The sequence below is a fragment of the Macaca mulatta genome, chromosome 13 (assembly GCF_049350105.2).
Source record: "Macaca mulatta isolate MMU2019108-1 chromosome 13, T2T-MMU8v2.0, whole genome shotgun sequence".
Lineage (NCBI taxonomy): Eukaryota > Metazoa > Chordata > Mammalia > Primates > Cercopithecidae > Macaca > Macaca mulatta.
The window spans coordinates 4453107-4472284 of NC_133418.1; the positions used below are offsets into that span (position 1 = coordinate 4453107).

The window sequence follows — 19178 nt, forward strand, 5'->3', positions numbered from 1 at the left end:
CAACAAACATCAAAAGAGACAAAGAAGGCCACTACATAATGGTAAAAGGATCAATTTGACAACAAGAGCTAACTATCCTAAATATATATGCACCCAATACAGCAGCAGCCGGATTCATAAAGCAAGCCCTTAGAGACCTACAAAGAGACTCAGACTCCCACACAATAATAATGGGAGACTTTAACACCTCACTGTCAATATTAGACAGATCAATGAGACAGAAGGTTAACAAAGATATCCAGGAAGCAGACCTAATAGACATCTACAGAATTCTCCACCCCAAATCAACAGAATATACGTTCTTCTCAGCACCACATCGCACTTACTCCAAAACTGACCACACAGTTGGAAGTAAAGCACTCCTCAGCAAATGTAAAAGAACAGAAATTATAACAAACTGTCTCTCAGACCACAGTGCAATCAAACTAGAACTCAGGATTAAGAAACTCACTCAAAACCACACAACCACATGGAAACTGAAAAACCTGCTCCTGAATGACTACTGGGTACATAACGAAATGAAGGCAGAAATAAAGATGTTCTTTGAAACCAATGAGAACAAAGATACAAAGGCACACATTTAAAGCAGTATGTAGAGGGAAATTTATAGCATTAAATGCCCACAAGAGAAAGCAGGAAAGATCTAAAATCAACACCCTAACATCATAATTAAAAGAACTAGAGAAGCAAGAGCAAACACATTCAAAAGCTAGAAGAAGGCAAGAAATAACTAAGATCAGAGCAGAAATGAAGGAGATAGAGACACAAAAAACCCTTCAAAAAAAATCAGTGAATCCAGGAGCTAGTTTTTTGAAAAGATCAACAAAATTGATAGACCGCTAGCAAGACTAATAAAGAAGAGAGAAGAATCAAATAGACACAATTAAAAAATCACCACCAATCCCACAGAAGTACAAACTACCATCAGAGAATACTATAAACACCTCTACACAAATAAACTAGAAAATCAAGAAGAAATGGATAAATTCGTGGACACACACACCCTCCGAAGACTAAATCAGGAAGAAGCTGAATTGCTGAATAGACCAGTAACAGGCTCTGAAACTGAGGTAATAATTAATAGTCTAACAACCAAAAAAAGTCCAGGACCAGACACATTCATAGCCTAATTTTACCAGAGGTACAAAGAGGAGCTGGTACCATTCCTTCTGAAACTATTCCAATCAATACAAAAAGAGGGAATCCTCCCTAACAAATTTTATGAGGCCAGCATCATCCTGATACCAAAGCCTGGCAGAGACACAACAAAAAAAGAGAATTCAACCATTGTGGAAGACAGTGTGGCGATTCCTCAAGGATCTAGAACTAGAAATACCATTTGACCCAGCCATCCCATTAGAGAGTATATACCCAAAGGATTATAAATCATGCTACTCTAAACATGCACACATATGTTTATTGCGGCACTATTCACAATAGCAAAGACTTGGAACCAACCCAAATGTCCATCAATGACAGACTGGATTCAGAAAACGTGGCACATATACACCATGGAATACTATGCAGCCATAAAAACGGATAAGTTCATGTCCTTTGTAGGGACATGGATGAAGCTGGAAATCATCATTCTGAGCAAACTATCACAAGAACAGAAAACCAAACACCGCATGTTCTCACTCACAGGTGGGAACTGAACAATGAGATCACTTGGACACAGGGCGGAGAACATCTCACACTGGGGCCTGTTGTGGGGTGGGGGGAGGGGGAGGGATGACATTAGGAGATATACCTAATGTAAATGATGAGTTAATGGGTGCAGCAAACCAACACGGCACATGGATACACATGTAACAAACCTGCACGTTGTGCACATGTACCCTAGAACTTAAAGTATTAAAAAAAAAAAGAAAAGAAAACATGAATATAATACATAAACATATGGGGACCTTGCCAGAGAAATTATTTTTAAAATAAAATTGTAGCAGTCATTCAAAAATCATTCAGATATAAATGTGCTGCCCAACATAAGTATGATCCAAGCCATAAGCAGAAGCCACATAGGTAATTTTAAATGTTCTCATAGATACATTTTTTCAAGTTTTTAAAAAAAAGTTTATTTAGTGATGTGTTTTATTAACCCAACATGTCTAAACATTATCATTTAAAATGTAATCAATGCAATAATATTTTTGAGATTTTATATTCTTGTTTTCTACTAGGTCTTTGAATTCTGGTGTGTATTTGACAATTAGAGCACATCCCAATAGCCACATGTTAAGTGCTCAATAGCCAGGCCGGCTAGTGACTAGTGGCCGCTGTATGGGACAGCACAGATCTAAACCTTGAAGTCCACTTAACACCTTTTCTAAAGACAAAATACGTGGTTTTTATCCAGCACCTAAATCATTAATTATGGCTTTAAAGCAGAAGGCAAGTTCTGGTGCATTAACACAACTGATTCTGTATTTGAGGGTTTTTTCCCCTGATTTATTTCCAAGCCATGGCTCTAGCAAAGTTGTATTGGAAGCTTCGATATGAAAATTTAATGTTTTATCTCTTCTGACTCAAACTTTTTGAGATTTAAATACCAAAAGTTATATAAAATTATTTTTTACTGATTTTATATAATCAGTAAAATGCAAATCAGAAGGTTCAAGAATCCTACACTCAGAGACCACTAGGCATGACTGCCCTAGCCCATGACCCTGAACTCGGTCTGCCTGCCTGCTTGTCCACAAAACAGGAAAGGCCATCTCTGCACATCCCTAGTGCCCAGCATAGCACCCAGCTCACAGAAGGCATCCAATCAGAATGTGATGAGCAGTAAACACCTGGACCTGAGTAAGTCAGAACAGAAACACCTAAATGCATCAATGAATTCCCTGTGAGGAACTCATGTTCCCACTCCTCCAAACCCTACCACTCGCTCAGGTGCTATTTCCTGTTTCCAATGTGCTCTCCCCACATAAACTTTTTCTGGAACAGGCCTGTGCTCACAGGAGCCTGTGTGCCTTGACTATTCTTTCTCCAAAAGCCTCATCGTTCTTAAACCTAATATAAGCCTTTACATTTTGGTGTTTCCAAGATGAGTTCAACTAAAGATGAACAAAAATAGAGGAGAGGATAGACCTGTTATAATTTCTCTGCTTTATCATCGACAAATGGGAAGAGTTTTAAAGTTACCTTTGGGTTGTTTCTTCATCCTGATACGCGTCCTTTTAAATCTTAATGAAATATCATGGAATACTGGAGGGTAAAAACATAAACACAGAAGGATTAAGTGTGTGGCTTTAATAAGCCTTTGCAAATATTGCAAAGCAATTTATACTAGCCTCAACAGCCAGCACATACTGACCGAAGATAAATGGTAAGCTCTGATTTCATTCACTTTGGTAACCTTCTTAGATTTGTTTTCACACTTCATATATTTGTAAGAGTGTAGTAAGAGAGAAACACAAAGATACTTATAGAGATGTATTACCACACATACTTTAACAAATGTAATCCTGCAAATTAAAAAAAAAAATAGATTAACACTCACTTGTATGGTCTTCATATCGTTCTATATAATGCAAACAGTAAACTGCTCTGTTCTTTGCCTGAAAGAAGGAAAATGTTTTTCTTAAATCTATTGTTGAAATTCACATCTTTTCAAGGATTCCAAAAATACCTTTAAAAATGTTTCATTACTAAAAATTCACTTATGCAAAAAGGTTAGTATATACTTCTAAAATATAAGGACTTATTTTTTAAAACTCTTAACCACAATATCGGTATCACCCCTAAAAAAATTAACAATAATTCCTGGCTAGGCGTGGTGGCTCACATCTATAATCCCAGCACTTTGGGAGGCCGAGGCAGGCCAATCACTCGAGGTCAGGAATTCGAGACCAGTCTGACCAACATGGAGAAACCCCATCTCTACCAAAAATACAAAAATTAGCCGGGCCTGGTGGTGGGCACCTATAATCCCAGCTACTTGGGAGCTTGAGGCAGGAGAATCGCTTGAACTCAGGAGGCGGAAGTTGCAGTGAGCCGAGATCACATCATTGCACCCCAGCCTGGACAAGAGTGAGGCAACATCTCAAAAAAAAAAAAAAAAAAAAAAAAAAAAATTAACAATTCCTTAGTATCTTCAAACATTCTGTCAGTGTTCAAACTTTCACAGTTGTCTCATAACTGGGCTAGGCAATTAAAAATCTGATTTAAAAAAATAGTGCAAAGGAATATAAGTACTTCTGAAACTGATTTTTACGAGCTAATTAACCCTTGACAGCAAGCCTCATGGGAAGGTTTTGGGACAAATTATTATTGCTTTGTGGTTCCCACCGTGTCCAGCATATAACTTACTAATCTTTTACTAAGTGTCGACAAAGGAAAAAAATGCACATACTTTCCTGAAAGCGTCCATCCGATCAGTGGCTTTCCCAATAGCAAAACCTTTAAACAAAAAAGCAAAAATAAGAAAAGAGACAGAAATTTGGCCCACGTGGTTTTCACCACATTTCAAGTTTCTGCTCCTACAATATTTCATAGCACTTCATCTTTCTACCACCCACAAAAGACTTGCTATATAAAACCAGTAACAGGCTGGTGTGATGACTCACATCCGTAATCTCAGCAGTTTAGGAGCCTGAGGTGGGACGATCGCTTGAGCCCAGGAGTTTGAGACCAGCCTGAGCAACACAGCAAGGCTTTGTCTCTATTAAAAACAAAATTTTAAAAATTTGCCAGGCATGTTGGTGCGTGACTGTGGTCCCAAATACTCAGGAGGATGAGGTGGGAGGATTACTTGAGTTTAGGAGTTTGAGGGTACAGTGAGCTATGACTGCGCCACTGCACTCCAGCTAGAGCAATACCCTGTCTCAAAACAAAACCAGAACAAAAAAGCTAACAATAACAAAGCATGAGGTTACAGAGATCTGTTCTGAAGCATCCTGGAAATAACAAACTTAGATGTATTTATAAAATCCAAGGTTAGACGCCACCTTTTAAAAATAGCTAGATAAAATACACTCAATTTTTAAAAAACTAAATATATTCTAAATTAATTAGGCAAATCACTTTGGACATTTAAAGATAGATTAAAATAATCAGAAAGGGGCCAGGTGCGGTGGTTCACGCCTATAACCCCAGCACTTTGGGAGGCCACGATGGACAGATTGCTGGAGCTCAGGAGTTCACAATGAGCCTGGGCAACATAGTGAGACCCCGTCTCTACCAAAAATACAAAAATTAGCCAGGCATAGTGGTAGGTGCCTGTAATCCTTGCTACTCAAGAGGCTGAGGTCGCGGGATCACTTGAGCTCAGAAGGTTGAGACTGCAGTGAGCCATGATGGTGCGACTGCACTCCATGCTGGGTGACACAGCAAGACCCTGTCTCAGGAAGGAAAAAATATCAGAAAGGGTGGGAAAAAACATCCACTGCTAGAGAGTAAAACCATGATTTCAATGGAACTTCAAATGGAATCCAGATTTTAATTAACCAGGAAACCAAATTAATGACTTTAGTTTCTAAACACTTCACTAGGAAATACAATTTACCAGCCATTACAGAGACACTGCCATTATTTGCTGCCACTGTATTTTGTTTTGAACAACGTGTTTTGTTTTTAAATCATACATGGGAAAATAACATAAAACAACACTGCTCCATAAGACACATGGGACCTCTGAGCCCTGGGACAAAAGAGGCTGCGAATGCCAGTTCCTGGTTTAAACAAAACAAACTAAACCACGGAGTCCTAGAGGAAAATACGGGGAAACTTACTGACATTTATAATCTTCAAATGAGGCTTTCTAAGCAACACACAAACCCGAAGTGGTAACTAATATTTATAACCCAGTAGTGATACAAGACTGATAAATTTGCCACAGAGCTTAAAACTTCTGTGTGGAAAAAAATTAAAACCTAAGTCAAAATATTTGACTAACAAAGAGCTAATGTCCTTAACTTACGAAGAGCTTATACCATTCAATAAGGAAAATAATAACCACCCAATAGAAAAATGAGCAAAGCACATAAACGAACAGATCTCAAAAAGGAAATAACAACAGCCAATAAACATGTAAAAGGGTGTTCAAGCTCTCAGTTTAAAAAATAAAAGTCAGCCGGGCACGGTGGCTCAAGCCTGTAATCCCAGCACTTTGGGAGGCTGAGACGGGCGGATCATGAGGTCAGGAGATCGAGTCCATCCTGGCTAACACGGTGAAACCCCGCCTCTACTAAAAATACAAAAAATTAGCCGGGCGTGGTGGCGGGCGCCTGTAGTCCCAGCTACTCGGGAGGCTGAGGCGGGAGAATGGCGTGAACCCGGGAGGCTGAGCTTACAGTGAGCCGAGATTGCGCCACTGCACTCCAGCCTAGGCGACAGAGCGAGACTCTGTCTCAAAAAAAAAATAAAATAAAAGTCAAAACTGAGAGATTTGTTTCACAGATCATACTGACCATCAGTAAGGTTTGATGATACCCGAAGCTGGCAAGGGTGAGATGGTGTAGAGGAACACAGACATTGATGTAACCTTTTGTGGGGAGGCAATCTAGCAATATTTATCAACACTTAAAATATGTATAACCTTGGGGCAGCAATTTCACTGCAAGAAGTTTCCCCTATTGATATACTTGCAGCAGTAAAACAAATTACATATACATGAACCATACTGTTTTTTATAATTAGTAAAAATTTGGAAACAACATAAATATTCAGCAACAGGGAAAAGGTTACAAAAATTATTCATGGACAATGGAACACTGCAAACAGTACAGAGAATCAAGGAGAATGTTTATGTTAATCTGAGTATTAATATCTCTGAATATAATACTATGTAAGAAAATCAAGGTGCAAAATTATGGCTATAATGTGATTCCTTTGTGTAAATTTTTTTAAAGATATGTGATAATAATATGAACATAAAATTTAGGAAAATTACAAAAGTAGCTGTAAGGCCTGGTTTCCTTTGGCCACATACTATATACGTGTATTACTTTTGTTTTGAAAATGTCAGTATGGGCTAACTAGGCCATTTTCCTGTGTTCCTTTCCTTCAAAAGACATGAATACATTTCAAAAACAAGTGTCCACTATGGTAACTATACATAGGAGAAAATTTAAATCATCAGCAAACCTACTAATTGGAGTAAACACTATTAACCTTAACAGTGTATAGTTTTCCAGTCTTTTCTTGGCATATAAATATACTTAAAAAAAAAAAAAAACTAGGATTTGATATGGTCTTATATAAAGCTTTTGTGTTCTTTTAACTTAGCATTGTAAGTAATTTCCCATAATTCTTTAATGGATACAGAATATTACACTGTATGGCTACACTGTTTTTATAACCATGACCCTATCGAACATTTAGTGTTTTTCTCCCTAATTTTCCACTATTATACATAATAAAATAATGTCTTCAGCCTTTTATAATATTCCTTTTCCTCAGAGGAAAAGGCACGTATAGTAGAGTCTATTCTCTCTTTTCTAGGGGAAGTCATGGGCTTACCACAAGCTTTGTGAACTCAAACCACTAAAAGGTTTAATCAGCAGAAAAAGTCTGGCCAGCAGCATGAGCCCACGGGCTCCACAGCACGGCCCCGTGCCACGCCTGTCCCTGCGTGTCACGCCTGTCCCTGCACACCACTGCCACTGTGCAGCCACCACTCCCCATTCACCTGCAGCTCCTTTTCCGTTCCCCACAGCCACCAGGACACGGACCGATTTCTTTCTTCCCTCTTTCGCTGTCATATTGAAAACATTTCTTACCTAAAAGGCAAAATGTCTCATAAATATTGCACATTAAGAAAATGTGAAGGAGGGAAAGGGAGGAAGCCGCCTTCCTTGCAGGCATACACGGTGAACAGGCGCACACGGTGAACAGGCGCGCACAGACACAGGCGCACACGGTGAACAGGCGCGCACAGACACAGGCGCACACGGTGAACAGGCGCGCACAGACACAGGCGTGCCATCCTCCAGCTCCTGAGCACAGCAGCCTTTCTCCAGATGGAACCTCCTCCTGGACTGTTACAGGAAGAAAACAGAAACGAGACTTTCTCTTCATTCCACAGGCTTGTGAGAAGCTTCAACTGAGAAAACCTTTAAAGGTATTTGACATTATACATCTCGATATACCCTATCTCAATGAATGTATCACAAGAAAGAAAAAAGTTGCTGTCAAACTTTGATGTAATTTATCACTGATTATAAGATGCATTCTAACGTCAGAGATGATAAAATGTGAGGAAAATATGCACCTTAGAAATTATGACGTGCAGTGTATAGACATAACCAGCACAGGACTGGCGTCTATGCTAACGATTAGCATATTTGGAAATACCTGCTTACTCCATGTATTTTTTTCTCATGTATTTAAAAGGCCAGGAACAGCTGGGCGCGGTGGCTCACACCTGTAATCCCAGCACTTTGGGAGGCCGAGGCGGGTGGATCACGAGGTCAGGAGATCAAGACCATCCTGGCTAACACGGTGGAACCCCGTCTCTACTAAAAATACAAAAAATTAGCCAGGCGTGGTGGCGGGAGCCTGGAGTCCCAGCTGCTTGGGAGGCTGAGGCAGGAGAATGGTGTGAACCCGGAGGTGGAGCTTGCAGTGAGCTGAGATAGCGCCACTGCACTCCAGCCTGGGTGACAAGAGCCAGACTCCGTCCCTCCCCAAAAAAAACCCCAAAAAAGGCCAGGAACTACTGAACTGTTAACTAAACTGCTTACGTGGCAGCTGGCTCCCTGGTGCATAGTTGTCTCTTATCCCATAAAACAGGGTTAAAAGAAAAGGGAGCTTGAATCCACCTCCATGGATCTTACAGAAAATCACCCACATATATACGAATTATTCAAAGAGATTAACTTCCAAAAGCTGTAAGTGGGAATACCAAAGACATAATATGTGTTAACATTTTAAATCCTACAATGCAATTGATATTGAGGAAACAATATAGATAATCAGAGGCTCAATCACACACTCAATAAATGACTATTCCACATAGTATTTAACATTGAGGGTTCAGTGCCAGCTCAAAGGGAAGCTGACTATTTTAGAGACTGCTCCGGAGAGTGACAATAGCTTACCTGACACAGGCTTCAGTTTCAAGGGCCCGTGAGCAACCCAGAGACCATTTCCCCATCAAGAACCAGACATGCACCACAACTCTAGGCTTTCCACCCTGCCCAGGGCTCCCCGCAATCCCAGCTTCCCGCACAGAGTGCTAGATACAGCTGGTTTATATTCGAACATAGACTCCCAAAGCTACTTTAGCCTTAGGAAGGAGAAAATTTAAACCTCATCTCCAAATCCTGTAGTTAACAATATCACCACCTTATCATGAGACCTCAACGGTAGCCCCCCAGAAAAAAGAGGGTAGTAGTCAGAAGAGCCAGTGTCAAGTAACTGAAATTAAAGTTGCATAATTTCCTTCCCCAGATCAGCTGTGTGTCAGAAATAGTCACGCATCCAAGGCCACCCCTTACAATTCCTCTTGCCCTGTCCCTGCCCCAACCACCCCAACCTCTCCAAAGGCTTAACCAGGTATTTAATTCTGCATGCCTACCTCAAGTACCCTGGTATCAAAATCCTCGTATGTTTCTGCAGGGAGAAAAGAAACAGGGATACAGATGAAATCTGTGTACACAACTCACAGGAAAGCATTTTCAACACAGGCACCATCACAGACCTTTCAGGGAGAAAGAATCTCAGATCTTTTGGTCCCACTCTCAAGGCCACGCCCCAGTCGCCCCTCATCACTACAGACCACTCCACCAGTAAGTTCATAACTTAGTCACTGATCTCCCCACCTGCATCCTCCTCCCTGTCCAACTGCCTCTCATCAGTTCCTGGCCCCTCCAGACCCTGGATCCCTGCTCTCCCTCCTGCTTTCCTCCATCTTTGTGGCCTCTCCCCATCGACCAAGACACCACAGTCCATCATTTCCACCAGACCTTGTGATGCCCCCAACCCCTTCACCCTTTGCTCTCTCCACCACACTAGCCAGGCCTGAATCCATGCAGCTCTCTGGCCACTCCTGACCTGCTAGGTGCTGCTGGAAAGAAGTCAAAGTATGCACACACAGGGCCCGCTAAAAATCCATGGACTCCAGTTCCATCAAGTCCTCCCTGCTGCCAGCTGGCCTTTATGTACTTTCAATTCGGTCTCTCTCCGTTCACCACCGCAGCCATTTCAGAGACTCTCTACATTCTTTTATTTTTTTAATATTTTTATCACAGACAATTTCAATCAAACAAAAATAGAACAGCAGAAAGCTTTACGTATACATTAGTCAGCTTCCACACGCATCAACTCACAGCCAATCTTCTTTCCTCTAAACTCTGCTCAACCCTCACTCCGTTGGATAATTTTGAAGCCAGTTTCAGATATTCTACCTTTTCATAAAGAAACAATCTGGAGGCCACAATCATCAATGCCCCCACCTCACTCTCCGCAGATGATTCCACCTCTTCCTCACAGACCAACTGCGGCCACGTCACGCAACACCCCCACCTACCTTTCCACTACAACCCCACAGGCTCACCTGATCCTGCACCCTGCCCTTCCTTCTGTGAACAAGTGAAGCCGTTTCTCCAGACTCCGGATCTGGGCCGTCGTTAGGTACTTGATTCACGGATTTTGTTCTCCTCCCCCCCATACCTTCATCCTCCTGACTGAAGCATTTTGATCAGTTCTAAGCATGGTCCTTGGAATTTCTCAATCTCTCCCCTCCTCTTTAAGCCAAACTTCTTAAGAAAGCGCGGTGGCTCACGCCTGTAATCCCAGCACTTTGGGAGGCCGAGGCGGGCGGATCACAAGGTCAGGAGATCGAGACCACGGTGAAACCCCGTCTCTACTAAAAATACAAAAAATTAGCCGGGCGCGGTGGCGGGCGCCTGTAGTCCCAGCTACTCAGGAGGCTGAGGCAGGAGAATGGCGTAAACTCAGGAGGTGGAGCTTGCAGTGAGCCGAGATCGCGCCACTGCACTCCAGCCTGGGCGACAGAGCGAGACTCCGTCTCAAAAAACAAACAAACAAACAAACAAAAAAAGAAAGCAGCGAAACTCTAACGATTTCTTCTTCCTCCACTCACTGACAAGAACAAGTCTCTTGGATGATGGTTTACTGCTTTACATACTCAAGGAGGACGGAGGGAAACTTTGTCTTCAAATTTGGCCTAAGTATTTTCAATTTTTGCTTCATGTGTGCTTTTCCAGGGTTAACATGACAACTATCTGCTTTCCTGATTTCTAGACAGAAACAGCATTCCCAAGCCACGCTGCTCCACTGGCGCCCCCTGTGGCCACCTGTGTTTTGGAAACAGTGTATCCTACAGGCAGCTCCTGTAGGTCCACAGGGCACATCCCCACATTTAAGGATCTGAGAAGGTACATGATAAACACCAGGAACCCAGTGCTTTCTATCCTGTTAGTGGAATACTTCCGCACTCCACAAAATACAGTTGGGATATTAATGTAATATGTTATTTCAAAGATGTTCAAATCTTTTTGGAAAAAGGTAGTACGAACAGACAAATAATAACACCACTTCAAGGAAATTCTAAACTACAAGTACTCTGTCACAAAGGCAAACAAAACCAGGAGTCTGCTACCTCCATTGGGGCCAGGGCCAGGGGGGCCAAGACTGACGCCTCCCCAGGAGTTTCCAGTCCATCCTCGCTCGTGTTTAACCTTTATCTTCCTCTTTCGGTACCACTCTTCTCTCTGCTGGATCATGTCGGCCTCCATCTTCTTCTGCTCTTCCTTGCTTCTTTGGGCGATGGTCTGCACTGCTCCATTTTTCATAAGAGGGACATTCAGACCAGGCCACAGAAAACCGTAATGCCCTGAAGGTTTAAAAATACAAAGAGTAATTTTTTTAAAGTACTCATTTGTCAAGTGTTAAAACGTCAGGCAATGCATGTACAGATAATGATGACACACTGTTCACTGGAGCTTCAGCTAACATTATTAACTTGGTAGGCCACTTGGCACAATCACAATTTTACATATACTTCATGGTATTACCTAGAGAAACACTCACATATAGGTACAAGGCATATGGATGCTTGGACAAGGACATCCACTGAAACATTATTTGCAAAGAGAAGAAATGCAAGTTATCTAAATGTCCAGCAATTATGGACTGGTTAAATGAACCACAGTGTCTCCAGCAGAGGAAACACCCTGCACTAAATCAAAGGAACAAGGTATCGCTCTAGATTCTGATGTGGAATGATTTCCAAGACCTATAATTGAGTGAAAAAAGTAAACTGTAAGACAGCATGTATCATGTGATATAATCTAAATTTTTTTTAAAAAAGAAGATACCTATTTGTTTTTAGGTATTTATGTAAAAATTAATAAAAAAATTAACACATAATACCTTTTGCATTAATCTTTTTGGGTATTTATGTCTAAATAACTAAAATTTAGTAAATACCTTTTTAGGCATTTATGTATTAAAAAACTGAAGGAAACACACCAATATGAGGCCAGTGGTTTCCTTGAGGGAGACAACAGGATTGAAGAAGGTAGAAGAAGCATCCAGGGGGACTTCATGTTTCTCTATAATCTTTACATTTTTTACTGAGAAAGTATACATACATGATCCTTATAATTAAAAAAAAGTGTTAAAAAGATAAGATACAATAAAGGAAAACATCCATGTAGACATGCGATGCTGGAAGTGTGCTGCCAGGTGTTTTCTTTATCCCTGAAGGCCGTTACTATCAAAGACGGTTTGGCAGCAAGCACAGTACAAGATGGGCTGACTGAAGTACACTACACTATTTTTACTCTTCCAAAAGCATGAGTATAAACAATTATGTGTTCTAGGTGTCAACAAACGAAGGCCCACAGGCAAACTCAGTTCGTGGCTTGTTTTTGTACATGAAGTTATACTGGAACATAGCGATACCTATTCGACTGTATGTTGTCTGTGGCTGTTTCTGTGCTACAACAGCAGAGCTGAGCGGTTGCAAAACAGACTATGTAACTCACAAAGCCAAAAACATTTACTGTCTTCCCTTTGCAGGGAATATTCTCCAACTCTCCATTTAGTCTCTATTTTACCACTGATTACAACCTCCTTGAGGGCAGGCACTGCTACAGGAGTTGACACATAGAGACATTTAATGCTTGCTGAATGAATAAATCCATTTCTATGGGATTTTCCTCTCCCAGAATCCTGGGGCAATGAGTAAGTCAACTGGTTGAATTCTAAAACCATAGATCCTAGTGCCCTTCATGAGAAATGTTTTGATGCTTCTAGTTTGTAAAATATCTATAAAATCTAGGGTAAGAAACTTAAAAAGCACTTCAGCTATTTTTATAAACAAGTTTACCTTCACCAATGATCTGACCCCTGTTCAGATCCTTTCTTTTCCTCTTTTTAGTTCTTTTGCCTCTTCCTTTTCTTGATCCGGCACCACTCTCCGCTAAAGCGCCTTTCCACAGCTCATCTGCAGTCACTGTAACGAAACAGGGTTTCTTTTTATAATTCTGTAGTTTTCAAGCAATGGTCTATGCTCTCCTATTGAATCATAAGAGAAGTGGAGGTCTGCTTACAGCTTTACCCACACATCACTGAGGTGATGAAAGCAAAATTAAATCATTCTTTGCACACATCAAGACGGTTACATTTGGAAAGCCCAAGAAAGACAATCCTATCACTTTCCTCCACAAAACTCTCACTAACTATTTTGTTTTTCCCTCTAACGGCTTAAAAGCCAGCGTTCCGATCTCAGTTCTCCACAAAACTCTCACTAAATATTTTGTTTTTCCCTCTAACGGCTTAAAAGCCAGCGTTCCGATCTCAGTTCTCCACAAAACTCTCACTAACTATTTTGTTTTTCCCTCTAACGGCTTAAAAGCCAGCGTTCCGATCTCAGTTCTCCACAAAACTCTCACTAAATATTTTGTTTTTCCCTCTAACGGCTTAAAAGCCAGCGTTCCGATCTCAGTTCTCCACAAAACTCTCACTAACTATTTTGTTTTTCCCTCTAACGGCTTAAAAGCCAGCGTTCCGATCTCAGTTCTCCACAAAACTCTCACTAAATATTTTGTTTTTCCCTCTAACGGCTTAAAAGCCAGCGTTCCGATCTCAGTTCTCCACAAAACTCTCACTAAATATTTTGTTTTTCCCTCTAACGGCTTAAAAGCCAGCGTTCCGATCTCAGTTCTCCACAAAACTCTCACTAAATATTTTGTTTTTCCCTCTAACGGCTTAAAAGCCAGCGTTCCGATCTCAGTTCTCCACAAAACTCTCACTAACTATTTTGTTTTTCCCTCTAACGGCTTAAAAGCCAGCGTTCCGATCTCAGTTCTCCACAAAACTCTCACTAACTATTTTGTTTTTCCCTCTAACGGCTTAAAAGCCAGCGTTCCGATCTCAGTTCTCCACAAAACTCTCACTAACTATTTTGTTTTTCCCTCTAACGGCTTAAAAGCCAGCGTTCCGATCTCAGTTCTCCACAAAACTCTCACTAACTATTTTGTTTTTCCCTCTAACGGCTTAAAAGCCAGCGTTCCGATCTCAGTTCTCCACAAAACTCTCACTAACTATTTTGTTTTTCCCTCTAACGGCTTAAAAGCCAGCGTTCCGATCTCAGTTCTCCACAAAACTCTCACTAAATATTTTGTTTTTCCCTCTAACGGCTTAAAAGCCAGCGTTCCGATCTCAGTTCTCCACAAAACTCTCACTAAATATTTTGTTTTTCCCTCTAACGGCTTAAAAGCCAGCGTTCCGATCTCAGTTCTCCACAAAACTCTCACTAAATATTTTGTTTTTCCCTCTAACGGCTTAAAAGCCAGCGTTCCGATCTCAGTTCTCCACAAAACTCTCACTAAATATTTTGTTTTTCCCTCTAACGGCTTAAAAGCCAGCGTTCCGATCTCAGTTCTCCACAAAACTCTCACTAAATATTTTGTTTTTCCCTCTAACGGCTTAAAAGCCAGCGTTCCGATCTCAGTTCTCCACAAAACTCTCACTAAATATTTTGTTTTTCCCTCTAACGGCTTAAAAGCCAGCGTTCCGATCTCAGTTCTCCACAAAACTCTCACTAAATATTTTGTTTTTCCCTCTAACGGCTTAAAAGCCAGCGTTCCGATCTCAGTTCTCCACAAAACTCTCACTAAATATTTTGTTTTTCCCTCTAACGGCTTAAAAGCCAGCGTTCCGATCTCAGTTCTCCACAAAACTCTCACTAAATATTTTGTTTTTCCCTCTAACGGCTTAAAAGCCAGCGTTCCGATCTCAGTTCTCCACAAAACTCTCACTAAATATTTTGTTTTTCCCTCTAACGGCTTAAAAGCCAGCGTTCCGATCTCAGTTCTCCACAAAACTCTCACTAAATATTTTGTTTTTCCCTCTAACGGCTTAAAAGCCAGCGTTCCGATCTCAGTTCTCCACAAAACTCTCACTAAATATTTTGTTTTTCCCTCTAACGGCTTAAAAGCCAGCGTTCCGATCTCAGTTCTCCACAAAACTCTCACTATTTTGTTTTCCCTCTAACGGCTTAAAAGCCAGCGTCCGAATCTCAGTTCTCCACAAAACTCTCACTAAATATTTTGTTTTCCCTCTAACAGCTTAAAAGCCAGCGTCCGAATCTCAGTTCTCCACAAAACTCTCAATAAATATTTTGTTTTTCCCTCTAACGGCTTAAAAGCCAGCGTTCCGATCTCAGTTCTCCACAAAACTCTCAATAAATATTTTGTTTTTCCCTCTAACGGCTTAAAAGCCAGCGTTCCGATCTCAGTTCTCCACAAAACTCTCACTATTTTGTTTTCCCTCTAACGGCTTAAAAGCCAGCGTCCGAATCTCAGTTCTCCACAAAACTCTCACTAAATATTTTGTTTTCCCTCTAACAGCTTAAAAGCCAGCGTCCGAATCTCAGTTCTCCACAAAACTCTCACTAAATATTTGTTTTTCCCTCTAACGGTTTAAAAGCCAGCGTCCGAATCTCAGTTGCTTACCAATAGGTTCGTTTCCCTGACATTTTACCAACCAGGATACAGGCGTCTTCCTGTCCTCTTGCCTCCACTATAACCACTAAGATAATTAATAACTATCCTTCCTAAGTATAAGTTTTCTAGTCCAAACAAGAATCAACATTTCAATCTGAACCCATAAATCTGGAACACAATCTATGGTTATAAAATCAACTGTTGGCCAAGTACAGTGGCTCATTCCTGTAATCCCAAAACTGTGAGAGACCGACGCAAGGGGGATCACTTGAGCCCAGAGTTTGAGACCAGACTGGACAACATAGTGAGACTCCATTTCTACTAAAACTTCAAATATTAGCCAGGTGTGGTGGCATGTGCCCGTGGTCCCAGCTACTAGGGAGGCTGAGGTGGGAGGGTCACTTGACCCCAGGAGTTTGAGATTACTATAATCATGCCACTGTACTCCAGCCTTGAGAACACAGTGAGACCCTGCCTTCAAAAAAAGAATGGTTCCATTACCAATTTCTTTAATAAAGAATCAGAACCACAAAATATTGTAATAGTAAAAAATCTAAGACACATTTATATCTATATACCTGAAACACTAAACAAATTCTAGAAGACAAACGAGTGCCTTTATTCTCTTATGAATGCTCAGAGTTTAAAACGTCTACCTACTTGCTTCCTGCAAGGTCTTACGTTGATCCTCTAGGTAGATAACACGAAAAGAGAAAAATGTTTTAGGTTTATAATACTTTTAAATGCTCTATATCTGTACAGCATCCAGTTTTTCAAAAACACACACACGTATCACAACTGGTCTTCGTAAGCGAGGCTCAGGGAAGTGCGATTCCGCGTCGCATGTTGCTTTGGACATCCCTGATCAGAACAAAGGATTCAGCTCATCTTTAAGCTGACTCGAATTCACTTTAAAAGACCACAGGCTCAAAATAAAAGTACCAACCTCCAACCAAACTCTCACTAACGATTTGATTTTTCTCCGTAAGTGCTAAAAAATGGTGGTACCTATAAATGCCATGGAAAACTTGAAATTCACTTGTAATGGAGGCATACTAAGAGGCCAATCGATCACAGAGTTTTCTTTCACTTAGAATCAGAACTCATAAATCACTCATTACGATCAAGAGACTCAATTTTAAAAAGAACTTGACATTGAGACAAAAATGTAAGCTCTTTCATATATATAGTAAGAGAAAAAATATTTAACTGCATTTAAAAAAGACAGCAAAGTCATTAGTCAATCTTTGAATGCCACTATGCTATTAAAAATGTTTTAATCCTTTTTCAAATTATAAAATAGTTATTTTTTAAAATCTGGAAAATACAGAATGCAAAAATAATCATAATCCCATTACCACTGTTAGATAAGAATGTGTATTCTGCCTTTTTCTTTACACATGCATACATAATATATATTTAAGCAAAATTATACTACATGCACATTTGTATCCTGTTTCTTAATTTAACATTACATCATGAGTCTTTTCCCATATTCTTAAATATTATTCATCAACACAATTTTGTAATGGCTACAAGGTGAATTAAGTTCTTTTAATAGAAATTTTACTATTTTCACATCAGGTCTAAGATTCTAAATAACCTAAAAGGCTAGTTAGAATACATCTACTACTATTTCAATTCTTTCTGTCATTTTTCCATAAGGGTGCAGTTAGGTTAATACATACACCTATTACTATTATAGTTATAAAAGATTAAGTTCATGTTTTTTTTTTTGAAACGGAGTATCACTCTTGTCGCCCAGGCTGGAGTGCAGTGGCACGATCTCAGCTCACTGCAACCTACGCCTCCCGGGTTCAAGAGATTCTCCTGCCTCGGCCTCCCAAGTAGCTGGGATTACAGGTGCCCGCCACCACACCCAGCTAATTTTTATATTTTTAGTAGAGACGGGGTTTCACCCTGTTGGTCAGACTGCTCTCGAGCTCCTGACCCCGGGTGACCCGTCCACCTCAGCCTCCCAAAGTGCTGGGATTACAGGCGTGAGTCACTGCACCCAGCCTCATGTTTTTTATATATATACACATATACATAAATCCACTGTAGTGTCTAATCTTATACACTGAGTTATTTCCCTCTTAATCATGCTAAATAACACAGATTGCCAATTTGAATCAAAAGGATTTAAACAGTGGATCCTCTATAGAAAAGAGATAGGTTTACAAGAACAAGATTCAATACTCATAGGAAATCATTTTTGAAAAAGTGTGTCTCTAATTTCTTGGAGATTCAGAAATCAAAGACTATTTCCTAATGAAACAGTGAAAACTAGCCCCATGCTAGTTTCAACTGAGCTGGCCCCAGTGAAGCAAATCTTACTACGACTTGGAGCCATAAACCCACAAAAGTACTGAGTCGGGCCGGGCGCGGTGGCTCACGCCTGTAATCCCAGCACTTTAGGAGGCCCAGACGGGCGGATCACGAGGTCAGGAGATCGAGACCATCCTGGCTAACATGGTGAAACCCCGTCTCTACCGAAAATACAAAAAATTAGCTAGGAGTGGTGGTGGGCACCTGTAGTCCCAGCTCCTCGGGAGGCTGAGGCGGGAGAATGGCGTGAACCTGGGAGGCAGAGTTTGCAGTGAGCCGAGATTGCGCCACTGCACTCCAGCCTGGGTGACAGGGCAGGACTCTGTCTCAAAAAAAAAAAAAAAACAAAAAAAGTACCAAGTCATGTCACTGAGGAAGAACACCGTGGATGAAGAGTCCGAGGCAGGGGTGGGACAACTGTGAAGGATGAGGTCTCGGAGGGTAAGGCCACTTCTAGAACAAGGCTTTTTAAAACAGGGAAAAGGCTATTAAAAAATAAAAATTCCCGGCTGGGCGCGGTGGCTCGCACCTGTAATTCCAGCACTTTGGGAGGCCGAGGCGGGTGGATCACAAGGTCAAAAGATCAAGACCATCCTGGCTAACACGGTGAAACCCTGTCTCTACTAAAAATACAAAAAATTAGCTGGGCGTGGTGGCGGGTGCCTATAGTCCCAGCGACTCGGGAGGCTGAGGCAGGAGAATTGCTTGAACCCAGGAGGCGGAGGTTGCAGTGAGCCAAGATCACACCACTGCATTCCAGCCTGGGCGACAGAAGCAAGACTCCGTCTCAAAAAAAATAAGTAAATAAAAATAAAAATAAATAAATAAATAAAAATTCCCAAGGCTTGTAAATCTGATATACCCACTAAAGTACAAAGTCATCTCTTAGAAAAAACTGGGGCTATGCATACCAAGTGGAGAGAGACTAAA

At 40.9% G+C, this 19178-nt stretch overlaps 1 protein-coding gene across 2 annotated transcripts in view; it reads right to left on the reverse strand.

Annotated features, from left to right (window-relative positions):
- MRPS5 (mitochondrial ribosomal protein S5) overlaps positions 1 to 19178 on the reverse strand; it is a 35587-nt gene that overhangs the window by 7560 nt on the left and 8849 nt on the right. For both annotated transcript variants that reach the window (XM_077958801.1, XM_015112834.3), the window contains 7 exons: positions 13301 to 13426; positions 11567 to 11800; positions 9521 to 9555; positions 7631 to 7721; positions 4355 to 4401; positions 3503 to 3560; positions 3145 to 3207 (listed from right to left, as the gene is read on the reverse strand). In XM_077958801.1, the coding sequence (XP_077814927.1) occupies positions 3145 to 3207; positions 3503 to 3560; positions 4355 to 4401; positions 7631 to 7721; positions 9521 to 9555; positions 11567 to 11800; positions 13301 to 13426 (654 nt within the window). The remainder of the gene's footprint in view (positions 1 to 3144; positions 3208 to 3502; positions 3561 to 4354; positions 4402 to 7630; positions 7722 to 9520; positions 9556 to 11566; positions 11801 to 13300; positions 13427 to 19178) is intronic.